The sequence below is a fragment of the Penicillium taxi genome (genome assembly GCF_028828555.1).
Source record: "Penicillium taxi strain IBT 34144 chromosome Unknown utg000004l_segment0_segment0, whole genome shotgun sequence".
NCBI classification, from domain to species: domain Eukaryota; kingdom Fungi; phylum Ascomycota; class Eurotiomycetes; order Eurotiales; family Aspergillaceae; genus Penicillium; species Penicillium taxi.
In genome coordinates, this window is record NW_026643206.1 from 5,401,311 (window position 1) to 5,419,315 (window position 18,005).

At 47.1% G+C, this 18,005-nt stretch overlaps 8 protein-coding genes across 8 annotated transcripts; 2 read left to right on the top strand and 6 right to left on the bottom strand.

The window, feature by feature from the left end:
* Window positions 1–51: 51 nt before the first annotated feature.
* Window positions 52–6,270, top strand: N7495_006886 (mismatch repair ATPase MSH6; the record flags this gene model as incomplete). The annotated part of the gene is made up of 12 exons (XM_057209537.1): window positions 52–84; window positions 223–371; window positions 468–621; window positions 674–960; window positions 1,012–1,357; window positions 1,410–2,119; window positions 2,205–2,341; window positions 2,432–2,742; window positions 2,803–2,838; window positions 2,897–3,080; window positions 3,137–5,520; window positions 5,575–6,270. 12 exons carry the CDS (start codon window positions 52–54, stop codon window positions 6,268–6,270), a joined length of 5,427 nt encoding a protein of 1,808 aa, XP_057063311.1.
* A 129-nt stretch (window positions 6,271–6,399) lies between these two features.
* N7495_006887 (uncharacterized protein) lies at window positions 6,400–6,789 on the bottom strand (the record flags this gene model as incomplete). Its single annotated transcript, XM_057209538.1, has 1 exon — window positions 6,400–6,789. One exon carries the CDS (start codon window positions 6,787–6,789, stop codon window positions 6,400–6,402), a length of 390 nt encoding a protein of 129 aa, XP_057063312.1.
* Window positions 6,790–7,395: 606 nt separating this feature from the next.
* On the bottom strand, window positions 7,396–7,775 carry N7495_006888 (uncharacterized protein; the record flags this gene model as incomplete). Its single annotated transcript, XM_057209539.1, has 2 exons — window positions 7,396–7,434; window positions 7,572–7,775. The coding sequence occupies 2 exons, from the start codon at window positions 7,773–7,775 to the stop codon at window positions 7,396–7,398; spliced, it is 243 nt and encodes an 80-aa protein (XP_057063313.1).
* A 1,175-nt stretch (window positions 7,776–8,950) lies between these two features.
* Window positions 8,951–9,350, bottom strand: N7495_006889 (uncharacterized protein; the record flags this gene model as incomplete). Its single annotated transcript, XM_057209540.1, has 3 exons — window positions 8,951–8,983; window positions 9,008–9,091; window positions 9,141–9,350. The coding sequence occupies 3 exons, from the start codon at window positions 9,348–9,350 to the stop codon at window positions 8,951–8,953; spliced, it is 327 nt and encodes a 108-aa protein (XP_057063314.1).
* A 1,590-nt stretch (window positions 9,351–10,940) lies between these two features.
* N7495_006890 (uncharacterized protein) lies at window positions 10,941–11,849 on the bottom strand (the record flags this gene model as incomplete). The annotated part of the gene is made up of 1 exon (XM_057209541.1): window positions 10,941–11,849. One exon carries the CDS (start codon window positions 11,847–11,849, stop codon window positions 10,941–10,943), a length of 909 nt encoding a protein of 302 aa, XP_057063315.1.
* An 813-nt stretch (window positions 11,850–12,662) lies between these two features.
* N7495_006891 (glycosyltransferase family 8 protein) lies at window positions 12,663–13,693 on the bottom strand (the record flags this gene model as incomplete). Its single annotated transcript, XM_057209542.1, has 3 exons — window positions 12,663–13,128; window positions 13,181–13,616; window positions 13,669–13,693. The coding sequence occupies 3 exons, from the start codon at window positions 13,691–13,693 to the stop codon at window positions 12,663–12,665; spliced, it is 927 nt and encodes a 308-aa protein (XP_057063316.1).
* Window positions 13,694–14,428: 735 nt separating this feature from the next.
* rcf1 (respiratory supercomplex assembly factor RCF1) lies at window positions 14,429–15,135 on the bottom strand (the record flags this gene model as incomplete). The annotated part of the gene is made up of 3 exons (XM_057209543.1): window positions 14,429–14,847; window positions 14,924–14,994; window positions 15,095–15,135. The coding sequence occupies 3 exons, from the start codon at window positions 15,133–15,135 to the stop codon at window positions 14,429–14,431; spliced, it is 531 nt and encodes a 176-aa protein (XP_057063317.1).
* Window positions 15,136–15,939: 804 nt separating this feature from the next.
* Window positions 15,940–17,703, top strand: N7495_006893 (threonine dehydratase, biosynthetic; the record flags this gene model as incomplete). Its single annotated transcript, XM_057209544.1, has 2 exons — window positions 15,940–16,116; window positions 16,186–17,703. 2 exons carry the CDS (start codon window positions 15,940–15,942, stop codon window positions 17,701–17,703), a joined length of 1,695 nt encoding a protein of 564 aa, XP_057063318.1.
* Between the last annotated feature and the right edge of the window lie 302 nt (window positions 17,704–18,005).

The following is an 18,005-nucleotide window of genomic DNA, read 5'->3' on the forward strand; positions in this document are numbered from 1 at the left end:
CCAAGTCCATTGAAGCTTCGTTTGCGTTCTAATTTAATATAAGACGAATCAATGCGGCCACGGTCTGCGCCACTTCCCCGGGCGGTTTGTGAAAACCTTCAAATCCCCCGTCAAACCATATGCGCAGCGCGTGGCTTCTCTGGAGCAGCGCAAATACGTCGACTACGTTGCGAGACCCGTCGCCCAATTTTATCATTCCCACGCTCGGAACAATTACTACAGCAGAAGAGATACATTACACAAAATTATCTTAAGAGGGTAGAAGATGGGAAGAAGGAGTGGGCCCGACACGCAAAGGAGATTAAGGCAGGAAAGAGGAATAACTTCGCAGCTCATTTGGAGGAGCGAGGTCTTCTTCACGATGTAGTCGGGTATGTACATCAACTCCACAACTCTCAATTTAGCTCATAATGGAACGATGGATTACATTGAAGGTCTCCAAGCTAACTTATTCGGACCGATGGCAGTGAGCGCGAATTGCTTCATCGGCTGTTCACGGAGAAGAGGACTGGTATATATGTTGGAATTGATCCCACTGCACCATCAATGCATGTTGGGCATATGTTGCCGTTTATGGTTCTGGCCTGGGGGTATGTTTGGGGTCTCCCAGTGACATTCTTGGTTAGTTTGCGATTCGGTCAACCTCAGGGAGCTCTGAACTAATTTAGTCCAGCTGGGAGGTGCTACATCTCGAGTTGGTGATCCTACAGGCCGTTTGAAGGGGCGGGAACAGGTCACATCATCGATTCGCAAGGCGAACATGGCAAGTATGCACATGCAGCTCAAGAAGTTAGGCACAAGCATTGAGCATTACGGCAGACGACACGGCTACGAGAGACAAATGATTTGGAAACGAGCATTAGTAAACAACAATACTTGGTGGAATTCTATGCCATTTATAGAAGTTTTGCGGGATCTTGGTGCATTCATGCGACTTGGGCCTATGCTTGGCAGAGATACGTAAGTTTCACAAGAACCATTACCTACTTTAGGTTCTAACCGTAAATTTAGGGTCAAGAATCGGATGAATCAAGGCGATGGTATGTCTTTTGCAGAATTTTCCTACCCGCTTCTTCAGGCGTGGGATTGGTGGACGCTGTTCCAAAAGGGCACCCAGGTTCAAGTGGGAGGATCTGATCAGTATGGAAATATTATCTTCGGAATGGAGGCCGTAAAGGCTATCAGTCGCAATACTGCTGATGAGCAGCTCCGAAGTCCGTTGGAGTCGGAGCTGGAGCGCCCCATTGGATTCACTACGCCGCTGTTGACAGCACCATCTGGCGAGAAGTTTGGCAAGTCTGCAGGTAATGCGATCTGGCTTGACAAGGACATGACCTCGACCTTTGAACTATATCAGGTACGCTAGGAATTTGCTGGTTTTTGAGACATTCAGCTGATGTATTGCTTAGTTCTTTGTGCGCACTCCCGATGATACCGTGGAGAGATACCTGAAGTTGTTCACTTTTATTCCTTTGCCTGAGATTGCTTCCATTATGGAAGAGTCCAACAAGGATCCATCCAAGCGAGTTGCACAGCACAAATTGGCGTATGAGTTTGTCGAGTTGGTGCATGGTAAACAAGAGGCAGATGCTGTATCACTTCAACATCGCCAACTTTTCCGTCCCCGATCTTCTACCAGCGAGCCTTCCCCTATGCCTCGGTCCTCGGCTCCTCCTGCCAGTCATTCACTGTCTCCAACAGCGGGAATGGAGACTCCTCAGTCTGGTAACCCATACGCCTCCCAGGTCAACTTCGCCAACATGCCCAATGCCAGAGTTACCCTTCCCAAGTCGCTTGTCTTCAACCAACCTTTCAATAAGATTCTTTGGTCGTCTGGCCTTGTAGCATCAAAGGGCGAGGGTCACCGTGTCATCACGAACAATGGCGCCTCTGTGGGCAGTCGTCCTGGAGACAGCGGCCCCATGTCGGATGATCTCGCATTTACTCCTATCCGTGTCTGGCCGGCAGACAAGACCAAAGAATTTGTCCTCGACAATAATCTGCTGATGTTGAAATTGGGCAAATGGAAGTTCAAGATGGTCGAGATCATCAGCGACGAGGAATTCCGAGAGAAAGGCTTGACTGCGCCGGGTTGGGAGGAGCATACTGAATCCACTGAGTGAATGTCAGGACAGTGATGAAATCTCCGCTTTGTGTTTCTGTTGAATTCCTGTAAAATAAGCAACTTGTACAATATATTCCAGCATTCAAATCAGTGGATCTATCACATTTCGTAATGAAACGGGAACGCCAAGACCCGCCGCTTTACGCGTCGACGCGACTCTCGCGACCAATTTCTCACTTCCCCAAGGCAAGGCTCATAATACTCTCAACCATCATAGTATGCTCTGATCACCTTCTCCCTGCACTATTTTGTCCCAATTTCGCATATTATTCGTTCAATTTCATCGAATCCTTGACAATGGCCAAGGAATCGCCCACTGCGACGCCCCCTCCGCAGCTCTAAAGCGAGCGACCTCTAGCACACAGAACATGAAGAACCAGAAATCAATTCTTGGTTTTTTCCAAAAGTCATCCCCTGCCACTCCATCCAGTGCAAAGGTCCGCGAGCCTGCCTCTTCCCCAGCACAAAGAGCATCTGAGCAGCGTGGTGCTAGTTCCGCCAAACAAACCCCCGGCCAGAAAAGGACCTTCTCGAGCTTCGCTCATGACTTGACACCTATCCCCAGTAGCGATGTGCCTATTCCTGATGAAGAGGAGGAATATGGTGATAATCTGAAGGTGAGTTAAGACAAATTGCTCATTTAACAAACAATATTCTAATGATCCATGATTGTATAGGCAGCCAGCGATGCGACCATGACTCCTTCTCATAGGGTATGTTGGAAAGAAAGTTTATTTCGTCGAAGATCCTAAATACTGATTGTTTCTTTAGCCCAAGAAGCAGGTTAGCTACAAGGAGTCTGATTCGGAGGGTGAAGACAACGAAGTCATCTTCCGTCCTGGTCGAAAGGGCGCCGCTGGGGGTCGAGCCACCAAGAGACAAAAGACTGTGCTTGACGAAAGCGATGAAGAGTTTGAGGGGGCTGCCGATGTGGCAGGATATTCTGACGATGATGGTGAGGCCCTACTTGATCGAAGTAATCCGTTTGAAACTCCGCTGACCAGTTCCCAGAAATGGACGACTTTGTTGTTCCAGACGACTCAGATGAAGATGTCGCTCCTGTGAAGCGAAAGAAATCTGCTCCTCAATCTTCTCGCAAGAGCTCAAACATATCGTCGTCTTTACCGCCGCCTCCGCCAGTCGATGAAGATATTGACATAGAACTCCCCGAAGGTTCTGGAGGTAGTGCCAGCCAGTGGACTTTCGATCCAGAAAACAAGGAGCCTCGAAAGGAAAGAGCGGCTAAGACCCCGAAGACACCAGGGAGTGTGAAGAAAGAAAAGGCACATGTTAAAGATCCCGAACAGCGATATCCGTGGCTTGCAAATGTCAAGGATATGGATGGCAATCCTCGGGACCACCCTGACTATGACCCTCGAACAATCTATGTTCCCCCTCTAGCCTGGTCCAAGTTCTCGCCGTTCGAAAAGCAATACTGGGAAATTAAGCAGAAGTTTTGGGATACGGTTGTCTTCTTCAAGAAGGGAAAGTTCTACGAACTCTACGAGAATGATGCCACCATCGGCCACCAGCTCTTTGATTTGAAGCTTACTGATCGAGTGAACATGCGCATGGTTGGTGTTCCAGAGATGAGTCTCTCTCATTGGGCCAACCAGTTCGTGGCTAAGGGATACAAAATTGCTCGTGTTGACCAGTCTGAATCGGCATTGGGCAAGGAGATGCGTGAGAGGGATGCCAAGAAAAAAGAAGACAAGATCATTAAGCGAGAGCTTGCCTGTGTACTCACCGCAGGTACTCTAGTTGATGGATCGATGCTCACAGATGACATGTCTACATACTGTGTAGCCATCAAGGAGGCTATTGTGGATGACCTTCCAGCCTTTGGTCTCGCCTTTGTCGACACAGCTACAGGCCAGTTTTTCTTGTCTGAATTTGTAGACGATGTGGACATGACCAAATTCGAGACTTTTGTTGCGCAAACCCGCCCACAAGAAGTCTTGCTTGAGAAGTCGTATGTCTCTCAGAAGGTAATGCGAATTCTGAAGAACAATACAGGACCCACTACTATCTGGAATTATCTCAAGCCTGGTAAGGAGTTCTGGGAGGCTGATATCACGCTGCGAGAACTTGATGTGAACAAGTACTTCGAGTGTGAAGACAATGATGACAGCAAGGCATGGCCTGAAGCTCTCCAGCAGGCACGAGAGAAGGAGCTGCTTATGTCTGCCTTTGGTGCTCTCGTTCAATACCTGCGGGTCTTGAAAATTGAGCGCGACTTGATCACCATCGGCAACTTTTCATGGTATGACCCGATCAAGAAGGCGTCTAGCCTGGTACTGGACGGCCAGACGTTGATCAATATGGAGATTTTCGCCAATTCCTTTGATGGAGGCATCGAAGGTACTTTGTTCCAACTTCTCAATCGATGCATTACACCGTTCGGCAAGCGAACTTTCAAGCAATGGGTGTGTCATCCTTTGATGGACGCAAAGAAGATCAATGCTCGGTTGGATGCGGTGGAGGCTCTCAACGCAGACCCCAGTACCCGTGACCAATTCTCCTCGCAGTTGGTCAAGATGCCTGACTTAGAACGACTAATCTCCCGTATACATGCGAAAGTCTGTAAAGCCCAGGATTTCGTGCGTGTTCTGGAGGGGTTTGAGCAAATTGACTACACTATGGGTCTTCTTCAAGAGTCCGGCGCTGGCGAAGGCATCATAGGACAACTGATCTCTGCAATGCCCGATCTGACCTCCTTGCTGACGTACTGGAAGACCGCATTTGATCGATCGAAGGCCAAGGAAAATGGCATTCTCGTCCCAGAGTCCGGGGTTGAAGCTGATTTCGATAACTCTCAGGAAGTCATTGAGGGGTTGGAGAAGGATCTTGATGATCTACTAAAGAAGGCTCGTCGCGATTTGGGCTCCACTGCTATCTGCTACCGTGATAACGGCAAAGAAATCTATCAGCTTGAAGTGCCCGTCAAGGTCAAGAACATACCGAAAAACTGGGATCAGATGTCTGCTACCAAACAGGTGAAGCGGTATTACTTCCCCGAACTCAGAAGTGTGATCCGCAAGCTGCAGGAAGCACAGGAAACTCATGGTCAGATCGTCAAAGAAGTTGCTGGTCGATTTCATGCTCGATTTGATGAACACTACGGCACATGGCTTGCGGCTGTTCGAATCATTTCGCAACTGGATTGTTTAATCAGTCTTGCGAAGGCCTCATCAGCCTTAGGCCAGCCTAGTTGCCGACCTGAATTCGTCGAAGGTGAACGGAGTGTCCTTGAATTTGAAGAACTGCGTCATCCTTGTCTTCTCTCTGCCGTGGAAGATTTCATCCCCAACGATATTCAGCTTGGTGGTAAACACGCAAATATCGATCTCCTAACTGGAGCCAATGCTGCTGGAAAGTCCACTGTTCTTCGTATGGTACGTTGCTATACCTCGCTTTCCTCCCTTGAGATATTTCTAACTCTATTATAGACATGTGTTGCCGTCATCATGGCTCAAATTGGTTGTTATGTCCCCTGCAAGTCTGCCCGCCTAACTCCCGTAGACCGCATCATGTCACGTCTAGGTGCCAATGATAATATCTTCGCTGCACAATCCACATTCTTCGTCGAGCTCTCCGAGACAAAGAAGATTTTATCCGACGCTACCCCCCGCTCGCTAGTCATTCTCGACGAGCTAGGTCGTGGAACCAGTTCATACGACGGTGTGGCTGTTGCGCAGGCAGTTCTGCACCACATCGCCACTCACATTGGAGCCCTAGGATTCTTTGCCACGCATTACCATTCCCTCGCTTCCGAGTTCGAGGGTCATCCAGAGATCGCACCCAAGCGCATGGCAATCCATGTTGATGGCACAGAGCGCCGCGTGACATTCCTCTACAAGCTGGAAAGTGGCGTTGCCGAGGGCAGTTTCGGTATGCATTGCGCGGCCATGTGCGGTATTTCTAACAAAGTCATTGAGCGCGCTGAAGTCGCTGCTAAACAGTGGGAGCACACCAGCCGACTGAAAGAGAGTTTGGAGCGCCGCAAGGGTGGAGGCTATGTGGGTCTGGGCTGGTGGAGCGACGTTGCCTGGGCATTGCGAGACCCTGCTGATGACAAACTTGACTCTGGTGATGTTACTGACCTTGGCTTAGAGGTTTTGCGCAAGGCTATTGAGGCGCTTTAAGAGATTCTATGTCACTTTGAGCCATTTTCATTTGATTATTTCAGCCTTTGTTTTATTACTTCTCGGGTTCAAAAGCCATATTGGAATGTGTTGTCTTATGCATGATTCATTCGTTTTCTTGATTAGATACTATTGTGACAATCTCCTCGAGGTCGACTGCTCAAACGTTGACTGAACAGAAATGAATCGATCAGGCAGATTCATATGCTTCTCATCCGTAGACTCCGAAGATTGCTTGTCACTCTCATTTACACCAGCAACAACATAGCTCGTCAGGCCAATTTCGTCTTCTTCATCGCGCCCCGATCGATCCAGCACATAATCATAGCGTTCTCTTTCCTGCCTCCTAGATTCACCCTGCAGTCTCCAAGTATGGCCATAGCTTGCCGTTTTCTTTTGTCGATCGCCAGTCGCCATTGAGTGATGTGCAAGGCGAGCCAAAGGAGCGAGGTGTGGAAGACAGGCGCAGACAATAGCTACAGCCGGCTCGATAGTAGACCATATAAACACCTGGCCCATGACCCACGTTATATCAAGCGCATTCGCATATTGATCTACGAACCAGATCCGGACAATACTGGCGACACAAACACTGGCACTTATCAGCTGGGACAAGGACAGATAGGTACTACCTAGATGGGGACTTTCTTACAAAAATCCTAGGGCCATGATTCCACACACTGCGATCTTCTTCCCAGACGTTGTCTTTAGTTTCACGATGCGCGGGAATGGAATGATTAGTACCACGAAATCGGTCAGCATGTTGATGATGCCCATTGCCAAGAGAAATTTGCTCGTTCCGGAGTGACACTTGCCCTGGCTGCCTGTGAAACTATTCCAGAAATAGGGCACTGGGCTACAAACTGTCGCCATGAATATGCCCACGACGATAGGGTAGGTGAGCGTGATGATTGTGCCAATGCTAATCCCAATTTTCAAGTATTTTCCCATTGGCGAGAAGATACGCCTGAAGAAGAGGAGGATTGATATTCTGGTCGCCGTACATCCCGCAGCATAGATATAGATGTAGGCGTAAAGTATCTGTATTGGTTGCCTGTCAACTGAGAATTTCATTTGTGTTTTAGGCTGGACTCACTTCAAATGCCTGGTCTAAATCAGTTGTTGTCAAGGCCCAGACATGTCTACCAGACGCAGCTTTGCCTCCTAGGGGAGAATGTCAGCTATCTGAAAAGATCTAGAAAACAACTTCATACCCAAAACTGTGCAGACTAAACCGCCCGCTAGAATGACCTTTGAGAAAGTCAGAAGAAATCGAGTTTGAGCCTCATCACAGAACATACCAAAGCCACGATAATGACCCAGTCATCCGCCATCAGACCCGTTCGAAGGACAGCGCGAGCGAGAAATCGCAGAATAACCGCAAAGGTCGCAGTAGCAAACATTGCGATGACAACCCCGTTATCCATAGCCACATGACTTGCACTCAAATCGATGCCCAAGGGCACTGGCCCAAAGAGGGTCTTAATATCTGTGTCCATGGCCATCGCATCCCTCAAAGTGGGAAAAGAGCCAAATGTGAGAGCTGAGATTGGGATTCCATATGAGAATCCAATCTCGTATACCGACACTGCGTCAGGTGTCGAGACCTTCTATCGTGGCTGGTAGTTGCAGCACATTCCATGCAGGGAACGCCACAAAGAGGGGGCTGACCTAGTCCATGGAATTTCCAGGTGGAAGATGCATGGCCACGTTGATTTCCGGAAATCTTCTGCCCTAATCGAGTATTTGATCAGTTGTACCCATGTACCGGATTTCCTTGCCGCTTTATGAGGGTGCAGTCAGGCTCACTGAGTAAATTGGCCCCAAAGCAATGACTGCAAAATTACTTCGCTCAAGCTATAAGAACTAGCCGTACACACCTCCATCTAACTTAGAACTGTTTTTAGCATTGAATCAATATTCCTTCAGGAATGACTCCATTAGTGATAAGAGTATGGAGTAGTTTTAAGAAAACTAAGCACGTATGACAAAAACCAAAAAGACCAAAGAAAAAGCCAAACCACCAAAAAAAAACTAGAGTAAGGAAGACTTCCGAATTTTGATAACGCCATGGCCAAGGGGCCACCAAGAGCCGGGCCCTCTCCCATAAAAAATTGACGGCGCATGTTGGCTCCAGACAACCGAGGAATGTCTTGATCACCAGACTACTCAATTGCCGACTCTATAAACCAAGGACCTCGGCAGTTCCCTGCATTATCAATCATTTGAAGCTCAATTAGGTAGCTAGTCAGACAGAATATAGCCCCGTTTGCAATCTTGACATTAGTATACCCGGACGGCTGGTAATAATTTGGCGAGACCGCTTAGAGAAAAGCACGCTCGTTAGCGTACATTTTCAGGGAGCTGCTACCAGTAACCAGTGTCATTAAGAAAGCTGATTGGGATGAAATCGCTGCCGTGAAATATTTGTGGTAGTCTCATTAGCTCAATTAGCTCAAAGCTTTAATGAGGCTTCCTCAAATATTCCATGGCAGCAATTTTTTCATCCCAATCAGCTTTTTTATTGAGACTACCTCAGAGGCCTCTTCGAGAAGAGCACGCTCGTTAGCGTAGATTGTAAGAACGCTGCTACCAGTAACCAGTGTCATTAAGAAAGCTGATTGGGATGAAAAAAATTGCTGCCATGGAATATTTGAGGTAGTCTCATTAAAGCTTTGAGCTAATAGCCGGACCAAAGCTTAGATGGAAACTCCTCAAAATAGAGAAAAGTTCTTACCTCATGGGAGCACACTTCAAGCTGGCCATTATCATAAGAAGCTTTCACAAGAAGTTGTTGGTGTTGCTTTGTTTGGTTGAATGCCTATTTCATGTCAGGGAAGATAATTAAAAATTATTTGGATTAAACTTACTTCGCGAACAGCTGGCTTGCGAGTTGCTTCAGCCTCCTCTGGAGTTACGACCTCCCCATCTTGCACAGTTATGTGATCATCTAGGGTGAGCTGCCCATTTTCATAGAGCTCGATTATCTTCCTAATGTTTTTCACATTGTGTGCCGAATAATAGGCGCTTTGGGGGTCAACGAGAGGCTTCAGCAAGGCGACGCGTGCTGCCTCTGTCATAGGGGGACGGACGTATCAGTGCTCCGGAACATGCAGCTCGAATGATTGGTCATAGTTAGGCATTGCAGAAAATAGAGAGAACCTGTGCCTTAAATTTTTGGGGAGGGTGGAGTTGGTGGAGCCAGCTCGGAAGGATTATGGGGCTGAATGCTGATCGTGGAGGTGCTTAATACTTAGTCATCAATGAGCGATCAGTGAGCAGCCAATCATAATGAGTGCTTAATGAACTGATCTATCACGTGACTATGATGAGCCTCAGCCCAGACTGAAATTTACTCAGTGAGCCTGACCCTGAGCTCAAAAGCGGCGGCACCTGAAATAGGAAAGCCCCACCCGGTATAGAAAAAAAAGGTACGTAAAGCTACATAGGTACTTAATCTGTTCAGGTTTGGCCCTGGATCAGCGAGATTGAAGATGGACCCAGGGTGTTTTAAATTTTTAGTAATTAGTATCATTGGAAGTTACAACTGTCGCTTTGGCTTGGTAATTATTTTAGATACGCCGCTCCTGCTTATCATTGCAAGGCGTCCCATGTCCACGTGTGGCTCTTCAGCCCTTAGGTACCTTCCTTGGTAGCCCCTGAGGTCTTTATGCCAGTACTTGGGCACATGTATATCTATGTAGTTCTATGGTTATCACGTTACACAATAGTACGCGTTATATATGCATTGGAGATGAATGCTAAGAGGTATCTCAAGACGATTGGACAGAGGGCTTTGGAACTCCTCGAGAAGATCTTTTGCTTACATCTCACCGCTAGTCTTACCAACTGGGCCGATCTTTTATATCGCACCTGATCACCTTAGAACTAAATTCTGGGAGCTGGTACCCTTTCCAATGATGGAAAATCTTTAGAATTTCAATTGCCTAGGTGGTTAGAAACCTGATATAACGGGGGTTCTGAGCCTTGGAATAATATGAGCCTTACAACCTTAAAACTTTACAAGCAAATAGGAATGACTATCTGCGTACCCATATGTTCAGGTAGTGAATTTGGTTTATCAGGCTTCAGGGTATGGTCTTAAGGATTCTGAAACTACCGGATTTTGCTTCCAAAGTGAAAGCATGTGCTATCTGGGCATATCAATGTATGCGGACCGCCAGGTAAGGATTGTCTGATATAAATGCCCGGTATGAGGAGAGAAATGCCCTCGCCAAGGTTAATATGTTCCAAGGCTTTAAGAGCAATATGTTCAGCCCTCACTGCAGCTTGCACTGGACCTCGGGATCTCCCGCGACAAGATTTATTATACATAGCAGAGGCAGAGATTGGCTGCTTTGACCTGGCTTGGTGGGGAAGTAGTAGGCCTTGCAACTCCGCTCAGGTGCTATATTCAGCGTGAGACACCCTCATTGACGAGCTTTCTACCTAGGTACTTACGGTACCTCACTATCTCGACAGTGTGGTCCCGCTGTCAATAGGTTCAATACTGATAGAAATCACTCATATAATCGTGACTGATGTTGATACGGGAAGCACGCGGTTGGAAGGCTAACAGATCTACAAGGACCTTGAAATGGACTGACTAATTGTTCAGTTTTATGACTATTCACAATTTATCTTCAGCCATCAGTTCAATTCCCCTTGCGTCAACGCGTTGATTGCGATTGCTGCTTTTTTCTTTCTTTCGCTTCTGCATCCGCCTGCTTCCACGAGCCCTCATAGTGATGGGTCACTAGAACATCGCTTTGATCTGTCGGATATCCGTTCTGAGCTGCTGCAAATGAATTCCCTGGCATAATCAAGACATCACCCACCAATTTTGGATGTTTGATGCCCGAAAAGTCACGATCGTCAACTGTTCTGCCCAAAAGTTGTGTGAGGCCATCCACGATGGCAATGGTCATAATCTTAGGCCCAGTCACGTTGACAACATCCGAAAGCATCTCCAGAGTGATCTTTGAGATTGGCACGTCGTTTGCCTCGGCAATGTCTTTTAACTGTTTGAGGACGGCATCAACTACCACTTGAAGATTGCGTGATGACGGTCGAGCCGCGAATACCCAGTTGCAGAATTGAGACGCAACCTCTTGTCCTGCTCCTCTCCATTCCAAATCGAATTCCAATCCAACAATCATATCAATCTTGTGAGCTTTATATTCTTCGGGTACCCAATCAGAGAATGACTTTTCTGAAGTGGCGTCTAAATCGCTCCAGTACCCGCCCTTTGCAAGGACAATCAAATAACGAAGAAGATCTGCTCGCAAGATCGGGATTGGAATGGATTCATAAATCTGAACAATATCAGGCCTTGCCTTCTGATAGTGGGTCCGAACAAATTCTTCGCCGGAACGATCTGTCAACAGTTCTTCAACACAGGAGGGATTTGTTTCTGTCCAACTGTTGATCCATTGATGTTGGATTTCTGTTATGTTCTCATCTTTGGCCGAATGCCACACTCTTTCGGGGATTTCCACATGAGAATTATGAATGGAGTCGGTTGATGTCTTTGTGTCCGTTTTTGTGTCCTGAAATGTCTCCTGGCTAGGGAGTAGCATATGTATCGGATTCCAATCCAAAAAAGAATAACACAAAATTGCCGTTAAAAAGACAAGAGGCAAAAAAAAACGCATGAAGCGTGATATCTGAATATTGGTGACTAACATTTCGTCGTCTTAAGGTCAAATTTTGCCCAAGGTTGGAATGAATTATCAAAGAAGAAATTCAAATGTCTCATAGGTTGAAATCGATAACTATTATAGTACATTGGAGTCTGGGGTTATCCACTTTCAAACCTTGAGATCCTGGAAACCCAATGATACAGTGTACCGTATATTATCATTTTTTTTTTTTTTTTTTCAAACAAAAACTGACAGAGAAAAGACATCATTGGCGCTCATTTTGGCACTCAAAATAGCGACTGTACTTCGTACCAATAGCGGAAACACCCGGACTGGTCTTGGACTTCAAAGTATATTTTACGTATAAGAAACCCTCGTGGTAGGTGTTGACACCTGATTTGGTTGATATGTCAGCACTGATAAGCGCTAGTCAGCCCTCGAGGTTCCACGATTAGGCTATGATTGGCCCAATATGATATATTTGAGCACGTGGCAAATAGAAGCAGGTTATTTGTAGAGTTGTCAACACTACTCTTCGAGTTTATGATAGTTTGTTCTAATAATACCAATACGAGCTCTATCTTAGACTTTATAATAAATCGCGAAGATTCTAGTTATTACTTCAAATGTTATCTAGCCTATCTTTTCAGACCAAATCTTGAATCAGCCTCAGTCTTAAAACCTATCTAGCTGAAAACTGAAGACTTGGCTGTAGTGCCATTCGATGGCAAAAGGTCGTTAAACAGTAGCTCAAAATTGGTCCTGTGTACCTCTGCTCTGCTCATTCTTTAAACGTTCTTCATTTAAAGATATCCACCACGCATGAGACGGGTCCTGACTTTGATCTGCTCCCTCCTCGATTTTGTCCCATGGCTTTGGGCTGAGAATGTAATGTACGTTCTTAACCTTCTCATCCCGCCAGATAGCGTCGTGGACGCCCTCCCATCGCAGGGTTTTGAGCGCATTGTAGATATACGGGATGGTAACCCATCTGCCGTTAAATACGTCGCTTAATAAAGACTGATCGGCAAACTCGTAATCCGATGATGTGGCGGAAGCAAGCTGTTGACTAATCTTCTCGTAGGTTTCTGTAGATGGATTCACCACCTGAAGACCTCCATTAGGCATTCCCAACCCCGCAGTAGGCGGAGCTCCGACTATTTGCGCATTGTTTGGGTCTTCATGCTGGGAAGTAAAGGCACAGTTGGCCGGGATCCTTCTCAAAATGTTAGTTTAGCATGCCCAGTAACGTCAGGAATTAGTCATACCAGTCTTTTGGATAATGAGGCTTCTTAAGCGGGTTGCAGACGCAGGCATGACTAGCTGCAAAAACCCGATTTCCTGTTCCAGCCAATTCAGGTGGGTCCAATTCAATCTCCATCAGTTCATCCATGTTCTGTAGTACCATCATATCGCTATCAAGCTGCACAACGCGGTCATACTCGACGAGCGAAAACGGTGTGAGCTTGCTCCAGCAGTCGTAGAAGCGTGGGTCATTGGTATAGTCCTTGGAGACCGATGGAAGAAGATAGGGCACATGTTGTTTCAAGATACCTCTTGAGTCAAGAGCTTGATGCCCCTCAATTGGAAATGTATCCGTGTAGAGAACAACGAGCGGATACTTTGAGCCGACTTTCTTGAGAGAATAGTCGAGGGTCAAAAGACCAGACAAATAGGCAGTATTTGTGATGAGAGTGGTCCAAACTGAGAATGGTTATTATCCTGTCGCATCAGAGCCCATGCATTGTAAACATACCCTTTTTGGGGTGGCTGCTGCTCATGATGGGTGTTGAGAGATTTAGATAATACAACCAGACTGGGCAAAACTTAGGCGACCTTCCACAGTATACCTAATGGCTGAAAGGTGGTAATTGCTGTCGGAGCAGAATGAATTGAATAGCTATGTTATTGAACGTGGGGTTGATGACTAAAGCCGCTCACGGAGGCATTGAGGTGGTGACTAATCATGCACGTTTACTTAGGAATCTCTTCCGATTGGCCATAAAGATGCTTACTAAGTACTATTTTGGTTCCCTGTGGAATAAAGATAGGTATATCGTGCTTTCATCTGATCTGAACATGATAGAATCCTGGAGAGTATATCCAGGTAAAATGGTCTTTACATCAAGACTGCTTTCAACTTCAACGGACTACGAATCGCACGATTCTCTTACCTAGGTAAGTCCGTGCTCTACCAGCCTTGGAAGGTGAAAGGTTACTTTTAATATGAAAGACAACACACCCATGGACCGAGAAGCCGAATAGAATGGATTGATTTTGGTCAGTTCCAGGGTTTTCTTATATTTAGAATACCTAGTGTCCAGAAGCCAGTCAATATATTGCACTTTATCACTATCAATATAATTTCCAGTGCCGAGCAGGTGAAAATAATGGGATGTGGACCACCACAAGACCAGAATAGTACTCAACTTCAAACATACCCTTGGAATGGAGATTCAGCACCTATATACAGACTTGTTCAAATTCAACATATTTTACACATGCGTTGCGATTAACTAGTTCCGACTTGAGAGCAAGACCCTCACAGCATCCAGAACGCCAATTTTCTTCTCATCAGCCGGCTCAATCGCAGCCCGGGCTGCATCTGGCTGGGTTGGCTTTTTTCCAGCCTCCTTAGCCGCAGCCTCAATGGCAGCATGTCGTTCGCGCCACTCGCGGTCCTCCTTATCTCGGACCTCCAACTCTCGTAGCCATGCATCACGCTTCTCCTGCTGCTTACGTTCCTCGACGGCCTGGTCGAATTCGCGGCGCTGCGCGCGCTCAGTCTTGTAGTACATGCCACCGACCACTAGAGCCACTAATGTGAATGCTTGTGCGTAGATACGTGCTCGGAACATGCGGTTCATCTCTGTGGAGTCACCGACTCTCATGGAACGGTAGGCGCGGTACAGGGCGTAACATGTTGCAGTACATCCTATAAGGAAGAAGGGATTAGCGGTTCAGTCAGATAGGGAGCAATTTGCATGCGCAGCGGATGATCTGAATCATACCAAGCGGGACGAGCGGTTCCTCGCGAAAGCGTCTGGTGAATTTCTTCCAGCCGGTTTCCTCCTCGAATTGTCTGTTGATCACGAGATGTTAGCTGAGGTCTTTGCGCCCATTCATTTTCGGCAACAGTCATGCAATTTGTCGAGGTTGCCAAGCAGCGAGGTGGAACCTACGGGCCATCGCCCAGGGATGTGGGTAGTTGATCGCGATCCATGATTTTTTAAGATGTCAGGCGTTGCAGTTGGGAAGAATGTTCGTCGTGGTGAGTGGGTCGAGTCAAGCTCGGGCTGTTCAATCGGAGCCGCGGAGACACTTCCTGATTGGTGAAATAGAACTACTGAAGTTTTCAAATGAAGACAGCTGACGAGTTATTAATAAGTTGATTGGAAGTTGAGAGATGGAGATTTTACGCAGGCAAAAAAGGGTTGGTGTAGTATGACGTTGCGGACTTTTTGCCAAGAAGTTTTTTGATCAAAGTATGGATTCACGCGGCAAAAAGATAGAACATTCACCACCACCATCAATAGCTTCAATTGAAATGAACCTACCTAAGACACTACATTATACAAGATATATAATCAATCATGCAAAATAAAAAGAAAATTGATGAGAAGCATACACGATCCACAGCGATTGCCGCGTTGGCTTCACCGCTAACTATGGAGTCGTGCATGGCCTGATATCAGTGTCAGGAAGGAATATATGCTGACTATCCCACAATAGGAACCGGTCAATATTATTCTAGATTCTCTTGTTCTCAAATACTCCAGAGTCCGTAAAACTTAGCTCATGGATCGATCTTAATCCTTTCAACTTAAAATGATACTTCGTAACGTGAGCATGGGATTAGGGCTCAAGAGAGTTGATGACATAAGGATATGTCTGCTCCGATCACGGTCCCGCCTCTGCAAAAAAGAGTCATATCTGAATTATCGGTTAGCCTTTTCCCTCCATTTATGAGCCATTGACTCTCCCTAACCGAAAAATAATTAGGCATTTCTCTTCTTCCAACTTGAAGATGATTGCATCTGCCAGTGGATCTACAACCCCCGTCTCCCCAAAGGCAAGCGGTTTTACCTTGACTGAATATGCAGCCGGTCCGACCCCGCTCTCTGAGCCTTCGCCACAAATCCCTGGAGTCCCCCGGGATTGGGGAATTCCAGATGCTTTCGTGCTTCCTAATGGATATCCTGATGTGAGATTGAAGCCTACCCGCCATCTGCCATTTTATATATATATTGTGCGATTCTAATCAGTCATTTAGTACCTCCGATTGATATTGACATCACGCGTATACGACGTTCTCGAAGAAACTCCCCTTCACCATGCCACTAACTTGAGTAACAAGCTGGAGAGCCGAGTTCTCCTCAAGCGCGAGGACTTGCTACCAGTTTTCAGCTTCAAGCTGCGCGGTGCATACAACAAAATGGCTCACTTGAACCAGGAGCAGCGATGGAAAGGCGTAGTCGCTTGTTCGGCTGGCAACCACGCCCAAGGTGTCGCTTTCTCTGCTCGCAATCTGAAAATCCCCGCGACAATTGTCATGCCCGCCGGAACACCAGGCATCAAGCACCTGAATGTTGCCCGTCTGGGTGGAAGCGTCATTCTGCATGGAAATGACTTCGATGCGGCAAAGGATGAGGCGCATCGTCTGGAGAAGCAGCACGGTCTCACCAATATCCCGCCGTTCGACGATCCATATGTTATTGCCGGTCAAGGTACCATCGGTATGGAGCTATTGCGCCAAGCAAACCTGGACAAGCTGGAGGCTGTCTTCTGCGGTGTCGGTGGCGGCGGCCTGATTGCCGGTATCGGCGTTTACATCAAGCGCATTGCTCCCCAAGTTAAAATCATTGGTGTTGAGGCCTATGAGGCAAATGCCATGGCCCAGTCGCTGGACAAGGGCGAGCGTGTGACCTTGAAGGAGGTTGGTCTTTTTGCAGATGGTACCTCGGTGAAATCTGTTGGTGAGGAAACCTGGCGTGTTTCCAAGGAGGTCATAGATGAAGTGATCCAGGTCTCTACCGATGAGATATGCGCTGCTATTAAGGATGCGTTCAACGACACCCGGACTGTTATCGAGCCGTCTGGTGCGCTTTCGTTAGCTGGTCTGAAGAAATGGGTATCCAAGAACCCCAGTCCCGACACCAACCGCGAGCTGATTGCCATTACTTCCGGTGCCAATATGGATTTCGACCGACTCCGTTTCGTCGCAGAGAGGGCCGCTCTGGGAGAGCGAAAGGAGGCTCTTTTGAGTGTCAATATTCCCGAGAAGCCCGGCGCCTTCGCCAAACTCGTCGAGGTCGTCCTGCCCCATGCCGTGACTGCATTCAACTACCGATACTCGTGCGCTGACTCGGCTGATGTTTTGATGGGAATCTCCTTGTCTGCCCAAACTGGCCCACAAGATCTGCTTAAAATCATGGAGGAGCTCAAGAAGGGTGGTATGTCCTCCCGGGATTTGAGTGATGATGAACTTGCTAAGCGCCATTTGCGCTTCCTCGTTGGAGGCCGCTGCAACGTGACAGACGAGCGGCTGTTCATGTTCGAGTTCCCCGAGCGACCAGGTGCTTTGGCCAACTTCTTGAGGACTCTACGCCCCAACCAGAACATCTCCTTGTTCCACTACCGCAACTATGGCGGTGACGTGGGCAAGGTTCTTGCAGGTATTCAGTGCCCCTCGTCAGAGAAGGCTGAACTCGAGGCGTTCCTCAAGGACTTGGGTTACCCATTCGTTGAACAGACTGACTCTCCCACATATAAGACCTTCCTCCGCTCATAAACAACCTTGGTAGTTTTGGTGTTCTAGAAAAGAGCTGGGCGTTTCTTTTTTCAGCTGTTTATCATTCTCTGTTTGGCATTTGGTTTTGAATATAGACTGATTGGGCGTCGGCTTCAATATCGCAAAATTCTTTTCTCTTTATTTTAATGTACTGCACATATTGTTGGATGCAATCATTTTTTTACTTCGGATTTTTATGTAGAGTGTACAGAGTACTGTAGAATTATTTCCAACCCTCGATGGTATGATCTAACGGGATCGGCCTCTCGGCAATACAGAACCTCCGGGCAACAATCTTCCCG